General features: G+C 29.9%; 1 protein-coding gene across 2 annotated transcripts in view; it reads right to left on the minus strand.

Annotated features, from left to right (window-relative positions):
- Window positions 1–6,942: 6,942 nt before the first annotated feature.
- The window catches only part of LOC129963441 (stromelysin-3-like), a 57,700-nt gene continuing 41,419 nt past the window's right edge, over window positions 6,943–23,223 (minus strand). For both annotated transcript variants that reach the window (XM_056077819.1, XM_056077810.1), the window contains exons 5-11: window positions 22,863–23,067; window positions 19,673–19,831; window positions 18,563–18,712; window positions 15,584–15,720; window positions 13,329–13,470; window positions 12,269–12,450; window positions 6,943–10,869 (exon numbers count right to left, since the gene is read on the minus strand). In XM_056077819.1, coding sequence (XP_055933794.1) covers window positions 10,489–10,869; window positions 12,269–12,450; window positions 13,329–13,470; window positions 15,584–15,720; window positions 18,563–18,712; window positions 19,673–19,831; window positions 22,863–23,067 — 1,356 coding nt within the window. In that variant the 3' untranslated portion in view covers window positions 6,943–10,488. The remainder of the gene's footprint in view (window positions 10,870–12,268; window positions 12,451–13,328; window positions 13,471–15,583; window positions 15,721–18,562; window positions 18,713–19,672; window positions 19,832–22,862; window positions 23,068–23,223) is intronic.

The following is a 23,223-nucleotide window of genomic DNA, read 5'->3' on the forward strand; positions in this document are numbered from 1 at the left end:
AATTATTAAAATAATCGTTAGCTACTTTTAAATAAAATATTTACGATTTATGCCGCAACAGATCTTTTAGATATCAAGCTAACAAATCCTTTTATTCAATTTTCAGACTTAATTTTTGTTATCCAATGGACCTTAACCTGCTTTCTGGTTACCAAAGAAATCTTCAATGACGATGGAAGCCGAATTCTTATTTCAAAATGCACATCTAAAACTTAATTTCAAACTTCCATTAATCATATATCGCTAACTTTCAAATCCAGGACTACTTGATATTCAAAACTAATTAACAGTTGTGTTTTTATGCCAATTGTGCCGCGTCAATATAATTTTTGAATCGGCTATATATATACAGTGGCTCCCAAAATTGAGTATATAAATTTAAATTATATACTCAATTATTATATTATAAATTTTTATTGTATTATAAATTATAAGTTATTATATTATAAAGTTAAGTTATTGTATTATAAATTTTTCAATTTTTTACAAACTTTAAATTTTTTGCGCACCTCAAGATGTTAAAGTATTGCAACCAAATTTTAAAAAAAAATTGAACCTAAAAGACACTTTTTCCTCTCTATTACCAAACTGAGATCGAAAAAATAAATTTAAAGGCCCATTTTAAAATGTGTCAGTTTTTCTTTTTCACATTTCAAGCTTTTTGTGACGCTTCAAGATATTGCAATATTACAACGAAATTTTCAATTATTCTTTATGAGCATAAAAGGCAAATTTTCCCCACTATAGATTTAAGGTAATAGAGTTAATAGAAAATTAAGGGAAATTAAAATTTCATCCCTCCCAATCTCCTTTGATCAAAAATTTAATTTTTAATCAAATTTAAAACAAAATTTGAAACAGAACGCACAGTATTTAAACCTTGGAGTTGATTCTTGGTTTACTCAGGCCACTGATCCTAAACGCACTGCTCGCAATGTGAAGCTCAGGCTGCTATACTATATCAAAGCTCAGCAGCCTTCTCCTCCACAATCAACGGATTTAAATCCCATTGTAACACTTTCTAATAATGCCAATGCACCAATCCCCTCGAACTTTACCACTCTCTAATAATGCCAGTGCGCCAACCTATTCGCCAATCCAAAGTACGGCAGTACAATGCACTGCAAGACTATGAGCATCTAAGCCTACCGACCTCGGAAATTAATTATGTTAAGCTGTAAATTTAAGTACTGCCTATCTAAGGACTGTCCAACTAGTTACTATTCATGCTAAATAATTTATCGTTCATTATTGCAAGCTATTTTTATGTGTCAGCTAATTTCTTCTGGTTGTCGTTTATATTTTTTAATTAACTTTTTAAAAAAGTGTCTGTTATATTTCCGAAATTATTACCAAAAGCTAAGCCATTTTTAATTATTAACGAATATAATAATTAAAAATGAAATTGATATCATTATTATAATAGACTTTTTTATTCTTTAATATTTGTGTAAATAGCCATAATTACTTTCATTAAGATATGTCTTTAACGTAGTGTTGTTTAATTGCATCTATTGTAACAAAAAGTTAAAATTACAAAAATAAATGGTTTTCTTATTACAATATTTCAAAAATAAATGGTTTTCTTATTACAAAAATAAATGGTTATCTTAATACAAAATTACAAAAATAAACGGTAATTTTAACGGTTAAATAGCTGCGATTGTGTTTTATCGAATAGCTAATATTTTCAGGAATCATTGAATGCTCGCTTTCAATTTTTACTTCTCCTTGTCAAAGCAAACAATTGGATAGCGCACCCGCACGTGTGCTTTAATAGTTTTCATGACTTGAATACTTAATGCAGTTTTATATTCTTCCCACCATTTTAAGTCCTGCTGCGCAATGTCAATTAGGCCATAAAACCCTGAACAGGAAATAATAAATAGGAATGTCCTCATTTTAAAATTTAATATTTTATTCGCATGCCAAAAAGAATTTTAAGGATGTTGTAGCATTTTCACTCATAATTGCCAACAAACATTCCCACTGCATAGTATACAGCCATACAATTTAATAATTCATATATTTTTAAAAAAGTTTTTTAAAATTGGAATTGCGCTGAAAAATATCTCTCCGAAAAATTACATGCTGAAATAAGAGCCAGTGCGTTTTTAATAAACTACGAAAGTAAAAATCTTAACTTTATTAAAATTTTGTGAAATATAAAATAACCGAATGAACAAATTATGAGCTATTTTTAGCGAGATTTAAATTTTGATTCGGTGTATATTCAATTCTTTTTAAGTATTTCATCCTTATTTGCTTAATGTTTTTATGAATGCACGGTTTGATTTTAATACGCTTTTTATAATATTTTAAACACTTTTTAACCTTTAAATAAGATGAAACATTTTTCAACTCGTAAATTCTATACTCTAATGAAAAGAAGAAAAAAAGAGATGTAGTGGAATAAGAAAAGATTAATTATCGTTAAATAATGAATTAATGTTTTTTTAATATTTTCTAATGACGAATCTTTTTTAGTAATATTGCATTCTAAAATAAAAAAATTATTTAACTTGATATTTCTTGGATACTGATCGCATTTATCATTCAACCACGTACAAGCATGAAATGCGAAGATGAACTAGTAATGTAATAATTCAGACTTCTTAGATTCCTGTACAAAAAATATTCCTAGTACCGTATAGGTAGACTAAAATAATACATAAACACTTTTAAACGCTTTTGTACTTTTTAAAACACAAGAATTTTAATGGTTGCTATTGAATGACATAATAAAGAGGTCAATACCTGTTTTAAACCAAACAGTTTTTACGGTTTTGTTCCATCCCTTCGTATCAGTTTTCAACCCTGCCATTGAACAGTTTGATGATAGTGACTCAGGAATTTTAATTGAATCAATAAAATTTCTGAGATAATTATCTAGGAAATGAACAGGTAATTAATTATCTATCCATCTAGGAAATTTTTCACAGTTCTCAGCTAGCTATACGATGGTTACTTTGCCTTTTAACTGAGTGAGTAAATATTGTCGATTTAATAAATAATAATTATTATTTTCATACATTTATTATTTATAAGTTTCCAAATATTATTTTCATTTTCTTTTAAAAATCTATTATAAATTATAATGCAGAGAAAAATAATTACGCAGATACATACATAAATAGAAAATACTGATAATAATTGGATCCACCATATACAAGTATTTTCTATTGTATTTTTATGAAAATAAAAATGTCAAGAATAATGATAAAAAAAATATTCCATTGAAAAAATAAATATGTGATCATTATTTATTTTACCACTTGTCATAATGGCCATTACCAGTTTTCATAATTATAAAATGTGGTCTAAATTATAATAATATGTAATAACTAATCTGAATAATCAGTTAAGGGAAAATTTATTGTAAAAAGCGACTTTGACCAGCATAAAAAATTACATCGTTTGAAAACGATATTGAGGTTTTAGAATGTTATTCTTTTTTTTTCATCGAGGATCGTGAATCTTAAAAATGTTATCTTCTCTCTAATATAAATATTATGATAAAAAAATGGCAGGTGAAAGCATTTCAAGTGCTTTTTCCTGCGATAAGAATCAATGCCTTTTCAAACAATGTGAACTTTATTTTGAAACAGATAACTTGATTTTCTCAGGTTGGCACTGTGATAAGAACGACGTCCTCAAATGGGTCAAGGGTCGGTTCGCAGCATAATACAACATTGCTATTTCATAGTATGAACGCAAAAGATGCAAGAGTCTTTCGCAAAATAGTCAAATTAGTATCATAATGCATATAATTTATTATTTATCAGATTGATTGAACGTTCAATCGTGAAAATAAAACAGTCGCAAACATTTGAATAACTGATTATTTTAATTAATCATTTTACCATTTAAATAAACCATTTTACTTTCTCGTATACAAAGTAAATATTGTAACGTCAGAAAATCTGAACTCGAGATTTTGATGAATCCTCATGTTTTCCCCTGTCACATCCCTGAGACACATTTTTAGAAAATGTCCGTCCGTTTGCCTGCTTGTGATAAAGATAACTCAAAAATGATTTTAACTAAACGGATGAAATTTAGCATGCGGTATTTACACCGAACTTGTAGATTTCCATCAAATTTTGGGCAAAATTCGTTCAGAGGAAGTCTGCGTGTCCGGCTGTTCGAATATAACTTAACATTATAACAATAAAATGATGTGAGCTAGATGGATGAAATCCAGTATGCAAATTTAGTCGCTATATTATAGACACATATCAAATTTTGAGCCAAATCCAAAAAGGAGATGAACGTCTGTCGGTCTGTACTTTCAGAAGTATGCAAAACACGGTAACTCAAAAACTTCATGACTTCAATATATCAAATTTCGTCTGTGATTTTATGATTGCAATTTTAGTTTTGTGCCAAATTTTGGTTTCAAAAGGTTGAAAAAAAAAGCGGCAAAAACACAAATTCGATTTTCGGATACTATTAATAAGAGTGCAGGGATTAATCGCCAAAAAAACCCAACGAGGGTGACACGATAAACTCAGCAAAAATGCTAAATTCAAGCCAAAGACTAATATTTTGTAACTAATGTACGCTAATGCCAGACAAGGCGTTCTCTGTGATAATACCTTTATTAGAAAGTATGCGAGAAAGTTTTGGGGAGACTACTTTCACTAGTGAATGGTGGAGCACTTTGCCTTTCAAATTCTGTTCTCTGGCAGTTCTCTGGCGGAAAGGAACCGCAGACAGATCGGGGGTTAAATAAGTTTTTAGCTTAGTTTCGAAATAAATAAATTTCTTAAAAACTATGAATATTCAGCATTATAAAATATTAGAACAACTTTAACATTATAATTAATCAGATTCTTTTTTTAACATTTTGGCAAGTGTAATTAATCAGATTCTTAACTGTTTAATTAAATTTATATAGTTATTCTAAATATAGTATTTATAAGCGTAGATGTTTGACGTTTATGATATTTATAATCAATAATTCATAAAAATAAATGGGAAATACAGGGGAAAGCAATTCGAGCAATAAGTACTAGAATTTAATATTTTCAAGTATGGCCTATTTCGACCCTATGCCTGCCTGTTTATTGAAAGTTTTTGATACTTTTCATGATTAAAACATACTTTAAAAAAAAACAAAGTATCCACAAAAATTGGAGAAAATCCTTGTTTTAGTAAACATTGCACTTTATAATATTATATATATATATATATATATATATATATATATATATATATATATATATATACTTTTAATACAATTGTTTTATTATATTAAATATTAGGGGGAGGAAGAATTGTATGAAATCACTTTGACTTTGTGGCGTTAGATAATAAAAAGTTTAAAAAAAGTATTTTTATATGTCCCAAATTGTGTAAACGAATCAACGAGAAAAATATTTAACTCGCATTCATCTACGCAGGCACAATATTTTCACGCTTCTGTCTTCAAAATTTGCAGAGATTTATTTTCTTCATTTAGAAGAAATTATCCCGAATTGAAATAAAACTTTTTTGTTTTAAAAATGTAAATTTATTCAATATAAAAAAACGTTAAATGTAAATATTCGCTTGTTAGTACATTATTTGTATCTCGAAAGAAGTTTGTCAATTATACGTACTGTTTTACTTTGATTGGCAATTGTAATTTCGACTTAATAAAGAAGGAAAGAGAAATGGAGAAATGAAAGATATTTCAGATTGGCAGTGGAATTCTGAACAAGAAAATAAAATCCTTTGCTCGCAATCAAATACATGATATTAAAGTTTTCTAAATAAATGACATATTTCAGCAACAAGGAAAGTTTTGAAGTGTTGTATGTAATTGTGACGTTGTTGCATGTGTTGTTAGAAGAACGGAACTTCGTGCAGATGTCAAAGAAGTTTATTGCGAACAATTTCTGCCAGAACATCAATTAATATATGATTTCACCATTTCTTAATTTAAAAAAAAAAGTTAATACATGTTTTATTATTTAATCTATTGCAATATATAATGCAGCGAAAGACTCATTCATATTCCGAATAAGTAGTGTGAAACATCAATTTGAAATTTATTATGTCAACAAATTTTGTCTGAAGAATTTGCATTGAATGTTCTGCATGAATGAAGTGGCCTTTATAATAAAATGTTAGGCAAAAAGATTCTATAATAAAATATAACATTTAAGAATATTTTTGTTTTCTTAGATTGAAACCTAAATTACATCAATCATACATATTTATCTAATTATAAGGAACGTGCTCAAGTTATAATATGTATATGAATAAAAAATTAACAGCTTATATGATTTCCTTTTAAAAATAAGTAATATTTTCAATACATGTAGAACTTGCATGAATATTTGGAAATAATGATTCTCTAATAAATTTAAATTTGTAATTTTTTTTTAACATTTTACATTTATGGATATTTTCTAATCTTTCACCTTTCAAGAAAGTACAAATAAAAATTTGTGATAAACCGTCTTTCGTCGCTTGATAAAATCTCGTTTCTTTATTGCTATTTTGCATTTTCAAAAAATAATTGGACTCAAAAATACACAATGTTATAAAATATTCTACTGCATTTTTAACTACGATTAAAGAAAGGATTAAATTTTTTTTCTCCAATTAGGAACTTAAAATCACATTTATAATTCTTGCATTGGTAAGTTAAGGAAATATTTTTTGTTTTCTAGACAGGAGATATAATTAGAAATAATTCCATAAGAAAACTGGTATAATTAACTTTTTTTTCAGTCTCAAACAAAATTAAAAAGCGGGAAATATAAAATTTATTTAACGCAAATTAAGATTTTATATATTTAACACAAAAATATATTGCGCAAAATGATAAATTATAAAAAAAATTAAAAATATCTTTTGTTTTAAGATTTGCGAGTCATGAGCCTTTGTTTTCTTCTATTAATATCAAAGTTATGTACGTGATCGCCCAAAGAAGACACTTCGACACAGTCATAATTTTATAAGTTTATTGGAAATATGACAGACGAATAACAAGTAAAGAGTGCTCATGTACAATAAGTTATATATACAATTGACAGTACATGATGAATGTAACGGATTCATCCTTGAAAATGAAATATTGTGCAGCAAATAATTCGCCCATTTTTCAAGTCGAGGCGACTCGGAGGACGGGCGAAATGTTATTTTTGTGAATGCTTAACGAAGGAAAAATGCATAACATTCATCATTAGATAAATACAAATAAATACTTGAATACAGAATGTTGCCGAATCAAATGCTTATCGAAGTATCCAAACTCGCATTCATCAAATGCTTAAATATTGTTTGAAAATGAACAAAATTTCGAGTGAAGCACCTTCGGAAACAATTTAAGTATGAAATAAACTTAAAAACACAGGAAGAATGTTGCTTATCTAAATAAGACTAGAAATAATAGGACTATTGCTTTATCCTACATATGTGGATGCATATCCGCGTAACAATTATCCGATATGAATATGTGTTTTATCGAAAAAATAATTTCAATTTCAAAATATATTACTTCACAGAAATAATACGCCGAATTGAAATGACTGTTCGAAAAAAACTACTTAAAAATTTCAAACACATGTTTATTGAATAACCAACTATACGGGTACTTTTCATATAAGATATTTGTATTGCAAACATCATTAAATCAATAAAACTAGACTTTTATCTTTTCATTTTTTAAAATTAAAATAGCAGAATTCATACAGGTTTTAATAAGTGAAATATGAAAAAAGTGTTAAATGTTTATTCTATACGTTAAATAAATATTATAAGTTGAAGCAAATAATTCTCTTTTTTTTTTTTAAAGATTAAGCAAAATAAACATTTTTATTTATCTAAGAAAATTAAATTACTGAAATCTTTAAAATTTTGCCTGCTATATTAAAAATAATTTTTATATTGCAAATTTTTATTTTTTCATGTTTAAAGATATTATGCGGTTAAAATTTGTTAACAAGCTACTTTGGTTGACGGTTCATCTAACCAACTAAATTTTAGGTAAGCAACATTCGAACCATTCGATTCTTTTCCAACATCTGCATCAAACACACACGCGTCTATCACTAACAAACTCGATCACCACACAAAATCCATTCAGAAATTGCATTAGATAAAACAAATGGTTCATCGGTCATAAAAATAACATTTATTGATTTCTCACATTCTCATTCATTTCACTTTCAAAATTTGTTGACTCAACAATCGATTGTCCAAGCGATAAACACTGGGTAAACTACCTTCCAAGAATTCGAACATCACAGATTTCGCTGTTAGATACGATAAACTTAAAAGAACAAAGATGCCAAAAAAAAAAAAAAAAAAAAAAATCAGATCAAAACATAAAGACAAGTGCTTGTTTAAGCAACAAAACAATGCTCGTACAAAATTTGAAATGCAGCGATAAAAGTTTCGAATGCAAAGCATAACGTTTGTGGTGGTGTAGATAAAATGTAGATAAATTCAAAAGGTGGTTCAATTTGTTCCAATGCTTAAAATTATGAATTAACAAAACTGTTCTGCTTTTTTATATACTCCTAATGAACTGAAAAAAATTAAACTCAGATTTATTTGAAAAAAAAATTATTTAAACAGGTATGATAACGAGATCCTAATAAATGTGTGAAATGTATTTAATGACTACATGTAAATGATTTTTCACCGAAAAATATTGATTTGATCTCAATTGCTCCATAGTTAAAGATTTAGCCATAGCTGAATCTAAAGATCAAAGAATTTTATGAATGATTTCAACTTTCACAATTATTCTAACATGAAAACCGAAAGGCGAAAATGGGTCTTTTCTACCAAATATGAAATATTTATTAGTGAAATGAATCAAATTTTGAAAAAACCTGAAAATCCAAATGTCAATTGTAAAAAACGTGAATATGAATGTATTTAACTATAATAGTATATTCAAATTTAATCGAATATAAATCCATACACATATAAATAAACCAATAGGAAGATAATTATTTTTTTAGATAAAATCAAATAAAATAACCTGTTGATCTTTTTTGAATTTATAGATGGTTTTTATGATGTAAAGGATGGCTTCATTAACTTTTTTTCAAAGACACGTCTCTTTTTCAAGTAGATAACTATTTTCAATCAAAGAATTTAACTCGAATTCAAAATTAATATATAAACAATAAAACGACGCGTTAATTAGTTTTAAATGAAAAATTTCAATTTAAATGGATATGTAATACTTCTTATAAAAATATCGGAAATTGGGATAATTTTACGAAGTCTTTTTTTTTTTTATTAAAACAAAACATTTAAAGAAACAACGTTTTCTATCTGCCTACTTGGTATTGGGGCTTATAATTTAAGAAGCCTCGATCTGATGCAATAAAAATTGAAGCGGAATAAAATTTAATAATACTGATTAGTACAATCTAATTACGATAGATGGCGACATGAACCGATGCTCAAAAATAAATTGGCACTATGAAAATATGCGAATGAAAATAACAGCAAAGAAACACTCTTAATTGTCAAAAGAATGTTTCAATAGTTGCCAGCAACTTGTTTAATAGCAGAATAAAGAATAATTGAAATACTGAGTCTTAATATGTTGAGCAGAGAATTTAAACTGTTACACTTTTTGATACATTACATATTAGCACGCAAATCAGCTTCAGAAAGATGCGACTACTTTTCCCCTCAACCAACAATCCAAAGACTTAGTTAACAAACAATCAAAGTATAAAAAATATTTGTATGACTCTGGAAAAGTGAGAGAAAAAAATGCATACCATAGTAATAGACAAACAAATTGAGAACAAATACAAAGAAAATTGCCAGGGTCGGATTACGCTATACGGATTCTTGGGTGATGAAAGTTTCGAAGGAGGGAGGGTCCTTTTCCCTAAGAACTAGATATTTCTCTATTGATTTCAATCTAATGTTAATATAAGCAATTGTTAAGCAACCAATGTTGCGAAAAATAATAAAAAAGAGTAGATTTCAGCATTTGAAATATAAAAAAACATTTGAAATTGAATATAATATTAAATAGATAAAAATATCGCAGACTTTTTAAAAAGCACTTTACATACTCGAATATTAAAGTTGCAAAAGTCGTTTGTTTGTAAATTAATCAGCTAAATATAAATAATAACAATAATAAGGATCGCACTGATTTCAAACTAATCGTCTGAAATTTAAAACAACACATTATTTTAATTTGAATAAGTTTGAGTGCACAGGCTTTGCAACTGAAAGGCACACACTTAAATTACTCAAATTAAATCCAAATTATTCCCCTTCATTGCAGAACCCTTTTGCAATTGCCTACTTGATAATTCGACCCTGGGAATTGCAAACACAATATGATAGTTAATGAATCCGCAATTCTTCCAGATTTCATCACACAGTATGCTTTTCCCCCCCTAAAGAATGGCACAAAATCAAAACAGAAAAAAAAAAAGTTCGCCCTGATTCTTCAGCACGAAATAAAACGAGTCGGAACTAGCGACACTTCCATAAAGCCATTCAAAGTCATAAGATCTGCCGCCTGTGGGCCTGAAGAACAACCACCAGCAGCAAAGAGAGGAACAGATTTGCGCAAGAGAAGGCTGCGGAATTGGCATCCAGGGCCTCATTCCGTGGAGATGGAGTCGACAAGTCATCGCCACCACTCTGCTGCAGGTCGACGTCCAGTTTCTCGGAACCGTCGACAACATCTGCGTCCACGTAGTCATTCTCCACAGGGATTTGAGTCGACGACGTGATGTTGTCGTCCCCGCCGATGTAAATGGGATGCCTGTCACCACCGTTGAGGGAAGCCTTGGTCATGTCTTCGTTGCTGGCGGACTGAGCTTTGCAATCGAACCACCAAACCGAAGTAGAGCGAGGGTAAGCAGGATCAGCTTTGTCAACCTGTTAGAAAAAAATACATTATTGTACAGCGAATTTATCTTATCATAGTTGTATTTACTAATTACAATATATGTACTTCAAACGTTGTACATTTATGAGATGCACTGTTACTGGAAATACAAAAGGCGGTATTTTAAGCATTACATAGGTCGAAATCCACTGCAACGCCATTTCGCCAAAGAATGCCAAGTCGCCAGTGTCAAAAAGCAAGATGGTTGCTAAGGCAAATATGATAATAAAGTAGTCATTATTAAAGATGAAGGGCTTACAGTTAAATTTTTTTTTTTTTTTTTATTTCGGAATGCATAGATTTTTTTTCTAACCTTTATAGGTTATGTTACCATATCATGTACATTAACGATCATCTTGAGGCGGCATGGAGACTTAGCATCTGTTGGCGATATAAAGAAGTACCAACAACCAGATTTTGAACAAACGGCATTTTTTGTGTGTGTTTTTTTAAATACAATATTTTAAAGTTTCCTTTAGTAACCTTTTCTATGCTGTGTTCGTTAAATTAGGCTTGATTGTGCAATGTCTGTCCATCTGCATGTTAAAAAAAAAAAAAAAAAAAAAAAAAAAAACAGCCACATATGCATACATAATACTTACTTTCGATTTCCCTCCTAATGTAAAAAAAGCTTTATTTTTGGTCTTAATATAAGCTGCATGCAAGGACTTGTTTTTTTTTATGCCATTTTATAACAAGACTAATATCTCGTGCGGTACGCTTATCAAATCTGCACAATAATACGTAAGTGGTCATTGAAAATGTTCCACCCCAGATTTCGTCATATTTTATACACGAAACTGGCGCAACAGAAAAAATGATAACATAATCATTCATTCCTGTTGCAAATCTGTCAATGTTATCCACTATACAACAGCAATATTTGTCAAATTCAATTTATAATGTCATATTCATTAAAAGCGCGATACTTTATATTGGTTCCTACTACAAATATTAAATGTGTGTGTGTGCGTGTGTTAACAATAAATAATAATTACTTAAGAATTCAAAGTTAAAATTATTTTTCTCACTTTAAATTAAAAACTATTTTTTATATCACATTTGTTTATATGTAGTTATATTACAATTGGCTACACATGTGAGTATGTAAATACGAATTGATGAGAGGTGTGTGAAATCCAGCACATCTTTTTTGTACCTGTCCTAATTTCATTTCAAGCAGCCTACAATGAACCTACCAGTTCATTTTCAACCTACAGTTTAAGAAGCCCTATGGCGTTCTGCATTTGATTGCAAGAGTAAAGCAGAATCAATGAGCAGAATTAATTAATAATTACAAAAAGACCACTCTATGAATAATCAGTCAGTGAGAATAAAGTATAATTCATTCGCAGGGTGGTTTTCCTTTTCAAGAAGAGAGTGACGTACCGAGAATAGCCTGTCGTTGAATCTGTAGTAGCTCCTTCCCTTGAAGAAGTACGTCTTCTGGTTGACCCACTGCAAGGCCGCGTCGATGTTGTTGGGCAGTCCCTCCCAGTTGCTGATGGGCTGCGGGTAGCGGGAGCTGACGGGGGGCTCGCTGCGGCTGTCGAAGCGCCAGTAGTTGGAGCCTGCGAAAATATTTATTTCAATAAACGCTTGGAACAATAGAGATCTGGGTCACACACTCATTAAGAAATGCAACGTCAAGCTGATAACCTGTGGCTCGTCATTTATTATTCAATTATCATGTTTGCGGAAAAAGAGTAGGTGCACTAAACGTATAAGTGGATCTTAATTTAATACTAACAAACATCACCATCATTTCATTGAAAGGAATTTAACACACAGTTTTTGATTTGTGACAAAAGATTGCAGAAAATTAAGTCTTAATTTTGAGAATTATTTTTTAAACAGTTGCACCTAATTTGAATATTTAAATTGAAAATTTTAAAATAATTATCTTTTCCCTTGATAGTGCACAATGATGGGTAATTCTATATAAAAAAAATGAATGAAATCAGTCTTTTGAAATATAATGCCTTTGTTATATCGATTGTTGCATTTTAGAAAATCTACTTTTATACATGAGAATCGTACATATATAAACAAATAGATTCAGATGAGCAAAAATCTTTCTGGTACAAACTCAAGTCTTATTATTTAACAATATTTTAAAATAATGTTAAAAATGGATATAATAAATTAAAATAAATAGGTATTGAGTTAAAATATTTATTATCTGTCCTCTTTCATTATGAAATTTTTAAATCCGATACATTATTAAAAAGTATAAATAAAGATAGCGTTTATATCTAATAAATAAGGCTATTTTCAGAATACTCCAACTTCCAATAAATACATTAATAAGAGTATCATAAATGTAAGGAGTGCAATCAAAATTCTCAGAGTTAAAATTTAATTTAAAAAAAATCAAGTATATTTTTATTTTCTTTTTCTCTTTTTTTCTATTTTATGTTGTACAAATATATTGCGACTTAATACAAACCTTTGAAAAAGTAAGTTTTCCCGTTCCCGCTCCAAACAAAAGCAGCATCGATGCTGTTCGGAATTCCCTCGAACCCGACAGAAATCGGCTTGGGATAGCCGGAATCCATTTTCTTGTTTCGGAACCTCCAATATTCATTTTTCTGCAAACAGGAACGAATAAGAATCCATTTACTATCTAGTAACGAGTCACAAAATCATTTCGAATACTACATTTTCCAGTAGTTCATTTCCTGGAAAACAAGAAATAGAACTTTTTTTTTTTTTTTACTGTCTGTTGTGTATTCCGAAAGCTGATATCACTCCCGAGGTTTTCTGGAAAAGGTCCAGCGTTAGAAAGAAAAGGTTAGCGGGGAGGGAAGAACGAAATAATGATTGAAAGCATTTGGCGCGTCCCCCTCCCATAAAAAAACTATTACTCATTTGCTTGATTGCCGCTCCATTGATGCCAAAACATGCTTTTTTTTTTTTAAATTATATATTTTGTAGGACAGAAAAAGGTGCAAGTCAATTCGAGAATTTATCTTTGTATGAAAGAAGATCGCTAACAAAAGAACAGGTAGATGCTAATAATAGGGTTGATTTTTTTAAAGTACCTTGGATGAAGCTCTGCGATTTCGATTTGTATCTTGCGCAGTAAAAGGTCGACTGAGGCTCGATTCGGTGTTAAGACTTTCCTTAAAAGTGCCCACATGAGTTAAATGTTGATCAAGAGATTAGTTTCTTTATATGAATTTCCGGATATTTCCACGTTATTATAAAGCATGATATATATAATATGTATCATTTAGGCTGGTTTAAAATTATTGCTATAATTAAAAAATATGTTTTTAATAGAAAAAGGTTGTTAAAACTTAATGAAAATTATTCTTATTGATGATGAAAATAGATCTAATGGATACATATTCTGAATTCAAACGGGGAATGTAAAAATATCATTCAAAAGAATGTTAGGTCTTAAATAAATCTTTGAATATATTTAAAGTGTCATTCTCTATTATCTGTTAGTTTTCATTCATAGTTTAAAAAAATTCACTCGTAAGTTTTAAAAAAATGCTTTAGAACACACACACACACAAAAAAAAAGGTAAAACAAAAAAAATCATAAGTACAGAAGTCCATTGTTTACTAAGCCTTAAAAATAGGCGTAAGTCCTCTATTGTAATTAAAATTGTTGCCAAACATGTTCGTTTTGATTTCTCACCCCTTTTTGCTCATTTTGCGGTTTACTTCGGAATTCGTTTCTTCAAAATTGTGTCCTGCTTAAAATGTGAAGTTAAGAATTTATTGAATTTTTAAATACAATAAACCCTCTTCCATTCTGACTTATTTAATATAATTCGTAAAGTAAAATGAAAAGTTTAACAAGGAATGTTATGCTTACATTTTTTTTCTAAAGGTTTAAATCAAAATTTTAATCGTAAATGATAAATATTGAAATAGTGCCATTTTGTAACTAAGAACTTTGTTCATTCTCATTTTTTCTCGTGTTAAATGTCGCACATCGTCGGAAAATAGAATCAGCATTCAAATGTATATGATTTTGATACATCAATATAAAAGGATTCAGAAGCGTTTGCATATTTCACATCGTCGGAAAATAGAATCAGGGTGCAAATACATATGATTTCAATCAATATAAAAGGAGTCAAAAGCGCTTAAGTGTTATTTGTCATCATATCATGCGAATTTAACCATATAAAGTGAAGTACGATTTCTGAATAATAAACCGTTTATAAAAAATTAACTTTTTAAAAAAATCGTCTTTTGCTTATTACGATTATTAGATGATGATTAATAATAAATCTGAATCTTAAGCACAGTCAATTAAACATTAGCGATAATTAAATGTTGTTGTTTCTAATCCCATTTGTTATAGCTGCGCTATACCACCTCCACGAAACCAAAGATCTCTAAAAAGTCCAAAAACAATAGTGGATCCTTTAAAATCTCAAAAAATCGTAAAATTTAAACATTTAAGAATGTGATTGGGGAAGGCTTGATCTGCCTTGCACCAAAAACATTCAGCAAAGATCCTCCGTTCGTGTTGGAAGGTGAGGGATTTGGTGTGTCCACTCAAAAAACGAGAGAGAGAGCCGTTTGCTGTTTTCTAGAGATATTCAGGCGGTGACCCAACCAGGACTCTTATCAAAGTATCAAGGGTGAGCAGGTGGGACTCTCCAAAGAGCATCTTTTTGATAGAGGAGATTTCAGAATTGCATGTATAGATGTAAATGTAATTAAATATATAGATACCTTAAAAAAGAATGTTTTCCCATTCGTCCAGGTGAGAGCCGCATCCAAGTTGCCGGGCAAGCCTCCCCAGTCCTCGCTGATTTTCCTTGGGTAGCCGTCAGCAATGCCCGTCTGCTTCACCTCCCAGTAATAATCACCTGAGATTTCAAAAGGTGAAATTTCAATAACTGAAATTTAAGATGACCAACAAATGCTAAAGCAGCCATTTGCATTTTGAAAACCGTCCTGAGTTTTGAATTCATTTTTTAGTTCTATTTATATTAATGTCCCATTTTAAAACAATACTAGGGATATTTTGGGACGGACCTCATCATTTCGAACAGCGTTCAGATGATGAGGATGACAACTGAGCTAGCATGCCCCTCCCTCTACAAACTTCCACATTACACCAGTGGGAGGGCATTTGGCCCCAACGGATTTTACCAGACCTGCTTACACGACGGTTCTTCGGTGGAATCGGCCTGAAATCTTCAGGTTCCAAAGCCGAGACCTTACCACCAGGCCAACGCGGCACCTGAGTTTAGAAAAGAACTGAAAATTCTTGATTGAAATATATTCACAAATTGGCATACGTTTCGTTTATAACTCATTTTAAAATCAATAAATATATATGTCCCATTTCAGTTATTAAAAAAAACGTAATAAGAAAAAAAAACTTACACTGCTAATTGAATAACAATGCAGATACTGCAATCGCATAAGATTTCTGCTATCATTGTTTTCTTAATCCAATACTTACATAAAATATCAGTGGAGAATGACTTTTTTTTTACTTACATTCACGATTCAGATTATCTTAAATTGCACAGTTTTTCTTTAATATTTAATTTAAAAGAAAAATTTAAAGATCACAGATATTGTGGCGAGTCCATAATCTATTAATGAACGGGTCGTACACGAGCGTTTAACGTTAGTTGAACGGGAAAATTATACAATTCTTACTGTAAATGAATGGCATTATGAAAATAAGGCATTCATTAGAAATACATTTTTCTATAAAAAAGTTCTACGTTGATATTTCCATAAATATTATAATCGTCATGAATGCGTAGCTTCCTCACACTTTTTTTTTATATTTTTCAAAAGTAACTTATGCAAAACATGTTGTCTACATAGTCCTTTTAGAAGTCACTTAATCTAACAATATTTTTGACTACCGAAAATGACAAAATAAACAAACAAAAAATATTACATTCTGTGAAAAATGGTGTAAATATCAATAAATCAATAAATTTTGAACAATAAAATGAATTGTGTTTATTGTTTTATGTATATATTTTAATAGGTATTCCAACAAAAGACTGAATCGTCTAGGGAGGAGCAGCATGGAAGTTTAGCGGCCCTGCTGGTTTTTACAAGGAAGAATGTAGCATTTTAAAACATATCAATGAATGAATGTTTTATCTAAGTCTATTCATGAATATTTAAACAATGCGTTAAAATGTAAACCACAAAACATTTTCTTTCATTGGAAATAATAATAAATAACGATGGAAACATAATCCAGCATTCATTGGAAATAATAATAAAATAGCATTTTGGAAATCTTTCCAAAATGCACACAACGCTATTTTTAATTTTCAAAACATGAAGCCTATGGGTATTTTATTAACTAAATCAGCTGATGCTAATTTAAACTGCTTAAATTATTTTATATTATATATATATACATATTATATATATATATATATATAAAATATACACATTTGACAGATTTCATAAATAGATAGAATGAAGGATTTACTAGAAGAATATTCAAAAATCAGCACTACTCGATGCAGTTTCAAATAAAATAATTCATGCATAAACATATAAGATAACACATTTATAACATATAATCATCTCGAACTTGTATGCATTTTTCACAAATATAACGTAATTAACAATTTATTACACTTTGTTATTGCAAAAAATAGACAATGATGGATGATCATGAAGGTGGAAAAAGAGAATTAAATGTTATCGACAAAATTGCGAATTAATTGAGGTTCTAAAAAATTATTTGTAGTTCATAAGGAGAAAAAAAACTCTTAATTACTTCCTTTTCTTTTCTGATTGTGTTAACCTCATTTTCTTTCTCTTTTGTTTATAGGTTAGAAACTTAGAATTCAATTCAGATTGAGACATCTCCCAAAAGTTGTTACCTATTTCAGAAGTCGCCAATTTTATTTTCTGTGCTATTGGAATATATTTTCGCTTCCATTTTCTTTCTTTTTTTAAAGAAGTTATGCATTTCGAATTTTACGGTGAAATTTTTTTCAGTCGTCCTTAAAGAAAGTGTTAAATATTATGCATTTACGGCAAGGAAAATGTTTACAGCATTTTTTGAATAATCGGCAAAAAACAATTAGTCTTCTTTCTGTACATGAGCATGGGAATTCAGCGAGCTAGATAGACGGAATTTGAATATGGTTTTATCATTAAAATTATAAATTTATATTACATTTTTGATTAGATCAGTTAAAGAGGGACTATCTATCGGTTTAGTTATATTTGTGTGAAAAAATGCAATAATTCAGAAATAAGCTGGGTGATTTAATTTAATTACGCATATGTCACTTCAAAATTATATATTTGTGTAAACTTCTGAATCAAATTCATGAAACGATCTCCTGGTCTATTTGTGTATACGAGAATGATAATTCAATGAATCTGGGTTAGCAAATCGCCTGGTGAAATAAAATTTAGCAAATCGTCTTAGCACTGAAACTATATGCTTGTATCTAATTTTAAAGACAATTAGTCTAGGGGTATAAGTTTAGAACACATTTTCGATTTTATTCATTGAACGACAATGCTAAAGACAAAATGCAAACTGATGTCGAAGTTTACGAGAAAGTTGAGGGGAGAAATCTCCCTCTGGTGCGAGATTCGTTAATCTCGTTAAATATGTTGCTATAATCAATTAAACAGTACCTATTATATGAGAAGGTCGAGAGGAGACCTATTAAATAAGTTACAAACGAAAAACTATTTTACCTTTGAAAACGTAAGTCCTTCCATCTTCGGTAGTGGTAGCGGCATTGATGGATGCATCTTGACACAAATCGGGGGAACCGTCGCTGTAGTCAGGAGTTGGTTTAGGTTTGTAACCAGGAGTTGGCGCTACTACCTCCTTTCTGGGACGGCCTGATATAGAAGGAAGGAATTAGATCAGCGTTCCATAATATTGCATCATCACATACAATAAACATGATACATCGTTTTCAAGTTATAAAAAAATTTCAAGATGATTTTTGTAGTGGTAAATATATGTAATTTGATTATATATAAAATCAAATATAATTTCTAAAATCATAAATTGAATTATTTTTCCCATCATTATATAGAAATTCGGAACAATTATATACTTAGCAAAATTCGGAACCTTGATATTTCTTACATTAAAATAATAAATAAACAATATCAATTAAAAAAATTATTTTTTATTCTTAAATTAAACTCTTTATTTCTAACATTCAAATATTTTTAACATTAATAGTTAAAAGAAAAAACGCTGTAATACAAATGTCATATACATAGTTTTAAGAAATATAATGATACATCATTTTGGAACTGGAGCTCAACAGTTAAAATAGGATTCATAAATTTAGATGTTAACTTTTCACCTTATGGTAGTTTTTAGTCCTTTTCTGGAAAATTCAAGTAAATTTCCTACGTCTTAACTAAAGTCAGTTTTTCTCAATTGAAATAAGGGAAAGAAAGACCTAACAAGAGAAGTTTCCGAACAATATTATTAATATTTTAAATTAATTAGAGGTTAAAAAAGCACAAGTAATATGTTTTGCAACAATTACTTCTCATTCATTCTTTTCATACATATTGATAATAGTAGGATTGGCATATTCTATATATAAGAAAAATTCGGAAAAAGAATTCATCAAAAGCTCAAATTAAAGTTTTTTTTTAAACATGAACCATTCACTGAAAAATTTAAAAAGAGAAATAAAATCTGAGTTTATTTATTTATTCACGACAGAGTCGAAAATTAGGATTGTCCTTGTTAATCTGGATGTTTAATCATTTTACAATTTAAAAAATGTTTTATTCTGGTAAAAAAAAAAGTTGTATGTATACACACACACATACCATATAAAGCTTGTATGCCTAAGATATCATCTTCGTCTAAGCTGAATGAAGGTTCGTATCCGCGGTAAAAAGGAGCCATCAAAGAAGCCTTCACATCGGAATGAGAGAGACCCAAGGAGTGACCGAATTCGTGAGCGGCAACTTGGAACAAATTGGTACCTGCAAAAAGAACAAATTATATTCAAGTAACAGTAAAATCTATTATCTTCCAAACATGTCATATAAACAAGAACTACGCAGTTTTTGCGACACAAATTAAAAACGAACCAATAAATATTTTTAGGTTGTTTCGAAAAACAGTAAAACCCAAATTATGAAGAAAAAGGTATTTAAATTTTTTTTTCAAACCCCGTTGTGCACGTAGATCCATTTTTTCAGAAAGAAAAATTATCTGCTATTATTTACAGTTCAAATATAAATATGAAACTGAAATGGATATTATGTTTAAAATACTCTCGACCCCATAAGAAAACTTTTAAATGCCATTCTTCATAATTACATTCTATTTTTATTTTTTCATGAATTATTGATAATAGCACTATAGGTTTTACGACAAATTTGTATACAATTGGTTCAACGCAAAATTATATTAAGACTGTATTTCTTGGCAATATTTAGTATTGGCTTTTACCCTAACTGTTCTCTATCAACCCTCTCTCTATCCGCCTAAGTTGCCTTAATATAAAGCCTGTTTTTAATTGGTGTTTATCATTTGGCCATTGACAATTACAATCAAAAATGCGTTTCGCAGAGTGCTTCTTTCCCTATGAAAATGGATGTTGTTCCCAGCTGCTATTACGACATCCAGCAGTTTTGTATGTTATTCGACAACATAGTAGTTAGTGCATTTTGTACTCTATAATTAAATTTTGTTAAATATGAATCATTTTTTTGTTATTTTGGTGATAAAAGTAATAATTTGTCTTGTAATGAAATTTTTAAAAAGTTTTCCCAGATAGTTTGCCATATTTCTTTTCATTTTATTTATTGGACCTTGTTCTATATTAACATGATTTAGTTCTGTACTGTTCAGAGATATCTGGAGAATTCAGAAATCAAATATTCAGATTTAAGCTCACACATATATCGATAGCTTTGTTTTTATTAAAACGTTTAGACGACAAATGTACTGCATAATTAAACACTTGAGTTAATGGAACTGAAAATTTAGTCGTTCAAAATACAATTAAGAAGAAAAAAACTAATTAGATATTTAAATGAGTGGCATGACATAGACGGATCGTTATAAACATGCGCATTAAAAATAGCATGCATAATCATAATTAAACAATAGAATTTTTTCATTAAAAGATTAAAATGAATTGATGAAGATTGAATTTGGAAATGAAAATTAAAACGTGAATAAATTTACATTGGAAATATTTAACAGGATTAGGAAGCACATTTAATTTTTGCTAGTTATCATATTTCTGACTTTATTTTCTTGCAAGACAACTGAAAGAAGCTAATCGCAAACATGTTTAACAACCTGAATTTTTTGCAATTATAAAATAAACTTTTAAAAAAATGAAAAAAAATTATAAATAAGAACGGTTTCTAGTTTTAAAATGTTGCTTCATAGCTTATTTAGATTTGCAGTCATCTCACTTTCGTGTTCTATTTTAGTACTCCAATAGTAGAATTTCCCCATCCAATATTGTTTTGATCAGGGTCAGCTTTTATACATAGTGACATTGAAATTCTAATCTGTAAAGTTCAGCAACAGGGAAGCATATTTACAGAATTATTCTTTAAATATGGAATGGTAATATTCAATTGCAATCAGATTAGTAAACATTTTTGCAAACAGTTTTTTTAATAACTCAAAATTACAGATAGGTTAGATTAACGTCCCGTTTGAAAGCAACACCAGGGCTGTTTTGGGACGGACCTCGTAATTCTGAACCGCGGGCAGATAACGAGGAAGACACCCAAGTTGGTACCTCCCCTCCAAACTTCCACACCACACCAGCGGAAGGACGTGTGCCCCCAACGGATTTAACGTGCACTGGAAACGGCGGTTCTTTGTGAATCGGGCTTCGAACATGAAATCCTCCGGTTCCGAAGCCGAGACCAGGCCACCAGGCCATTGCGGCCCTGGTGAAATGGAATCTCGCTTCTGAAATCGAGACTTCATCATCAGCTCATCATGAACCTTAAAATGGGACTGAAATTCATGGAGTGAAATGTTCGTTCTTAAATGATAAGTTTTAAAACATTATTTTGGTCCGACAAGAATATTGTCGAGAGAAAAAGTTTTGTCGCGGCCAAAACAAATCCGTGAATAATATATTTAGGGAGAAATATAATAGTTAAATAGCGAGTGAAAGCAAACTCACTTATAGAACCTATGTATTAAGAATTTTACTTATTAATTAAATCATTTAAATAAACATAAATATACGAGATTAACGAACTCAAATTCCCAATAAAGAAAGAATAAGGAAGTTATTTGTTTAAACAAATTTAAAACTAACACTCTAATAATGCCAGTGCGCCAACCAAGCGCCAAACTCCTCGCTAATCCGAAGTATGGCAGTACGATGCTAGATGCAAGACTGTGGAGCATGTAAACCTACTGACTTCGAGAATTCATTAGGTTAAGCTGTAAATTTAAGTATTGGCTAAAAGTGGAATTGTTGTTGTGTAATTGTAATGCATTGTATAACTGGTTGTCTATTAAAATTCTTTTAAATTGTTAGAGTTCGTTTTCAAGCATTGCTCTTGCAAAGTTATTTTTTAATGAACATTTTGGATTTATTTATAATTATTATTATTTGAAATTTAATGGATTGGAAGAAAATAAAGGAAATAGTTTTTAAAAAGTTCAAATAATATTTTAAATAATATTAGTAAAGAATGCTGCAATGAAGGAGTTTATGTAACAAATATTACTATTTTCATAAGATGTGCTAAGATATAAGTATTAAGACAAATATTAAGATAGATACATAATACGTACATATTATCAGATATTTTTTAAGCATTAAGACATACGTATTTTAAAAGCTTTATTAGTTAATTTTCAGATTAGCTACAGTTTAAAAATTTTTAGACTAAAAATTATAATTCCATTCCATCCCATAATTTTACTGCAATTAGCATTTAAAATAGCATTAGCATCAAAAAACACCGTGCAATTATTTTTATTCGAAGGAATAATTAAAACTGAATGAAAGCATTTGTTTACCGTAATACTGGTTGATGGTCCACTTCTCTTCGTCATCGAAGTGGGCGTCACCGCCATACTGAGGGAAGAACGCATGCGCCAGCGTTCTTCCGGGTCCATCGAAGCGTTCTCCATCACCGTGCTCCCCCTCCTCGAAACGGACGTCGATGTGAACGCGTCCTTTGTCGGTGTTGATGAAATTGAGATTGGTGACATCACTCCAGACCTGTACGAAATAAATGGTATTGTCATATGATGAAAGATGAAAATATATACACGATGGCATTATTCAAGAGAAATTCATTGTTAAGTTTCTGTGCTCGAAAACTCAACTCGGTGGTGAAATCAGTCATATGATAAGCGAGACTGCGGACATCTTCTA

This window comes from Argiope bruennichi, chromosome 1 (assembly GCF_947563725.1).
Source record: "Argiope bruennichi chromosome 1, qqArgBrue1.1, whole genome shotgun sequence".
In the NCBI taxonomy this organism is placed as follows: Eukaryota; Metazoa; Arthropoda; class Arachnida; order Araneae; family Araneidae; genus Argiope; species Argiope bruennichi.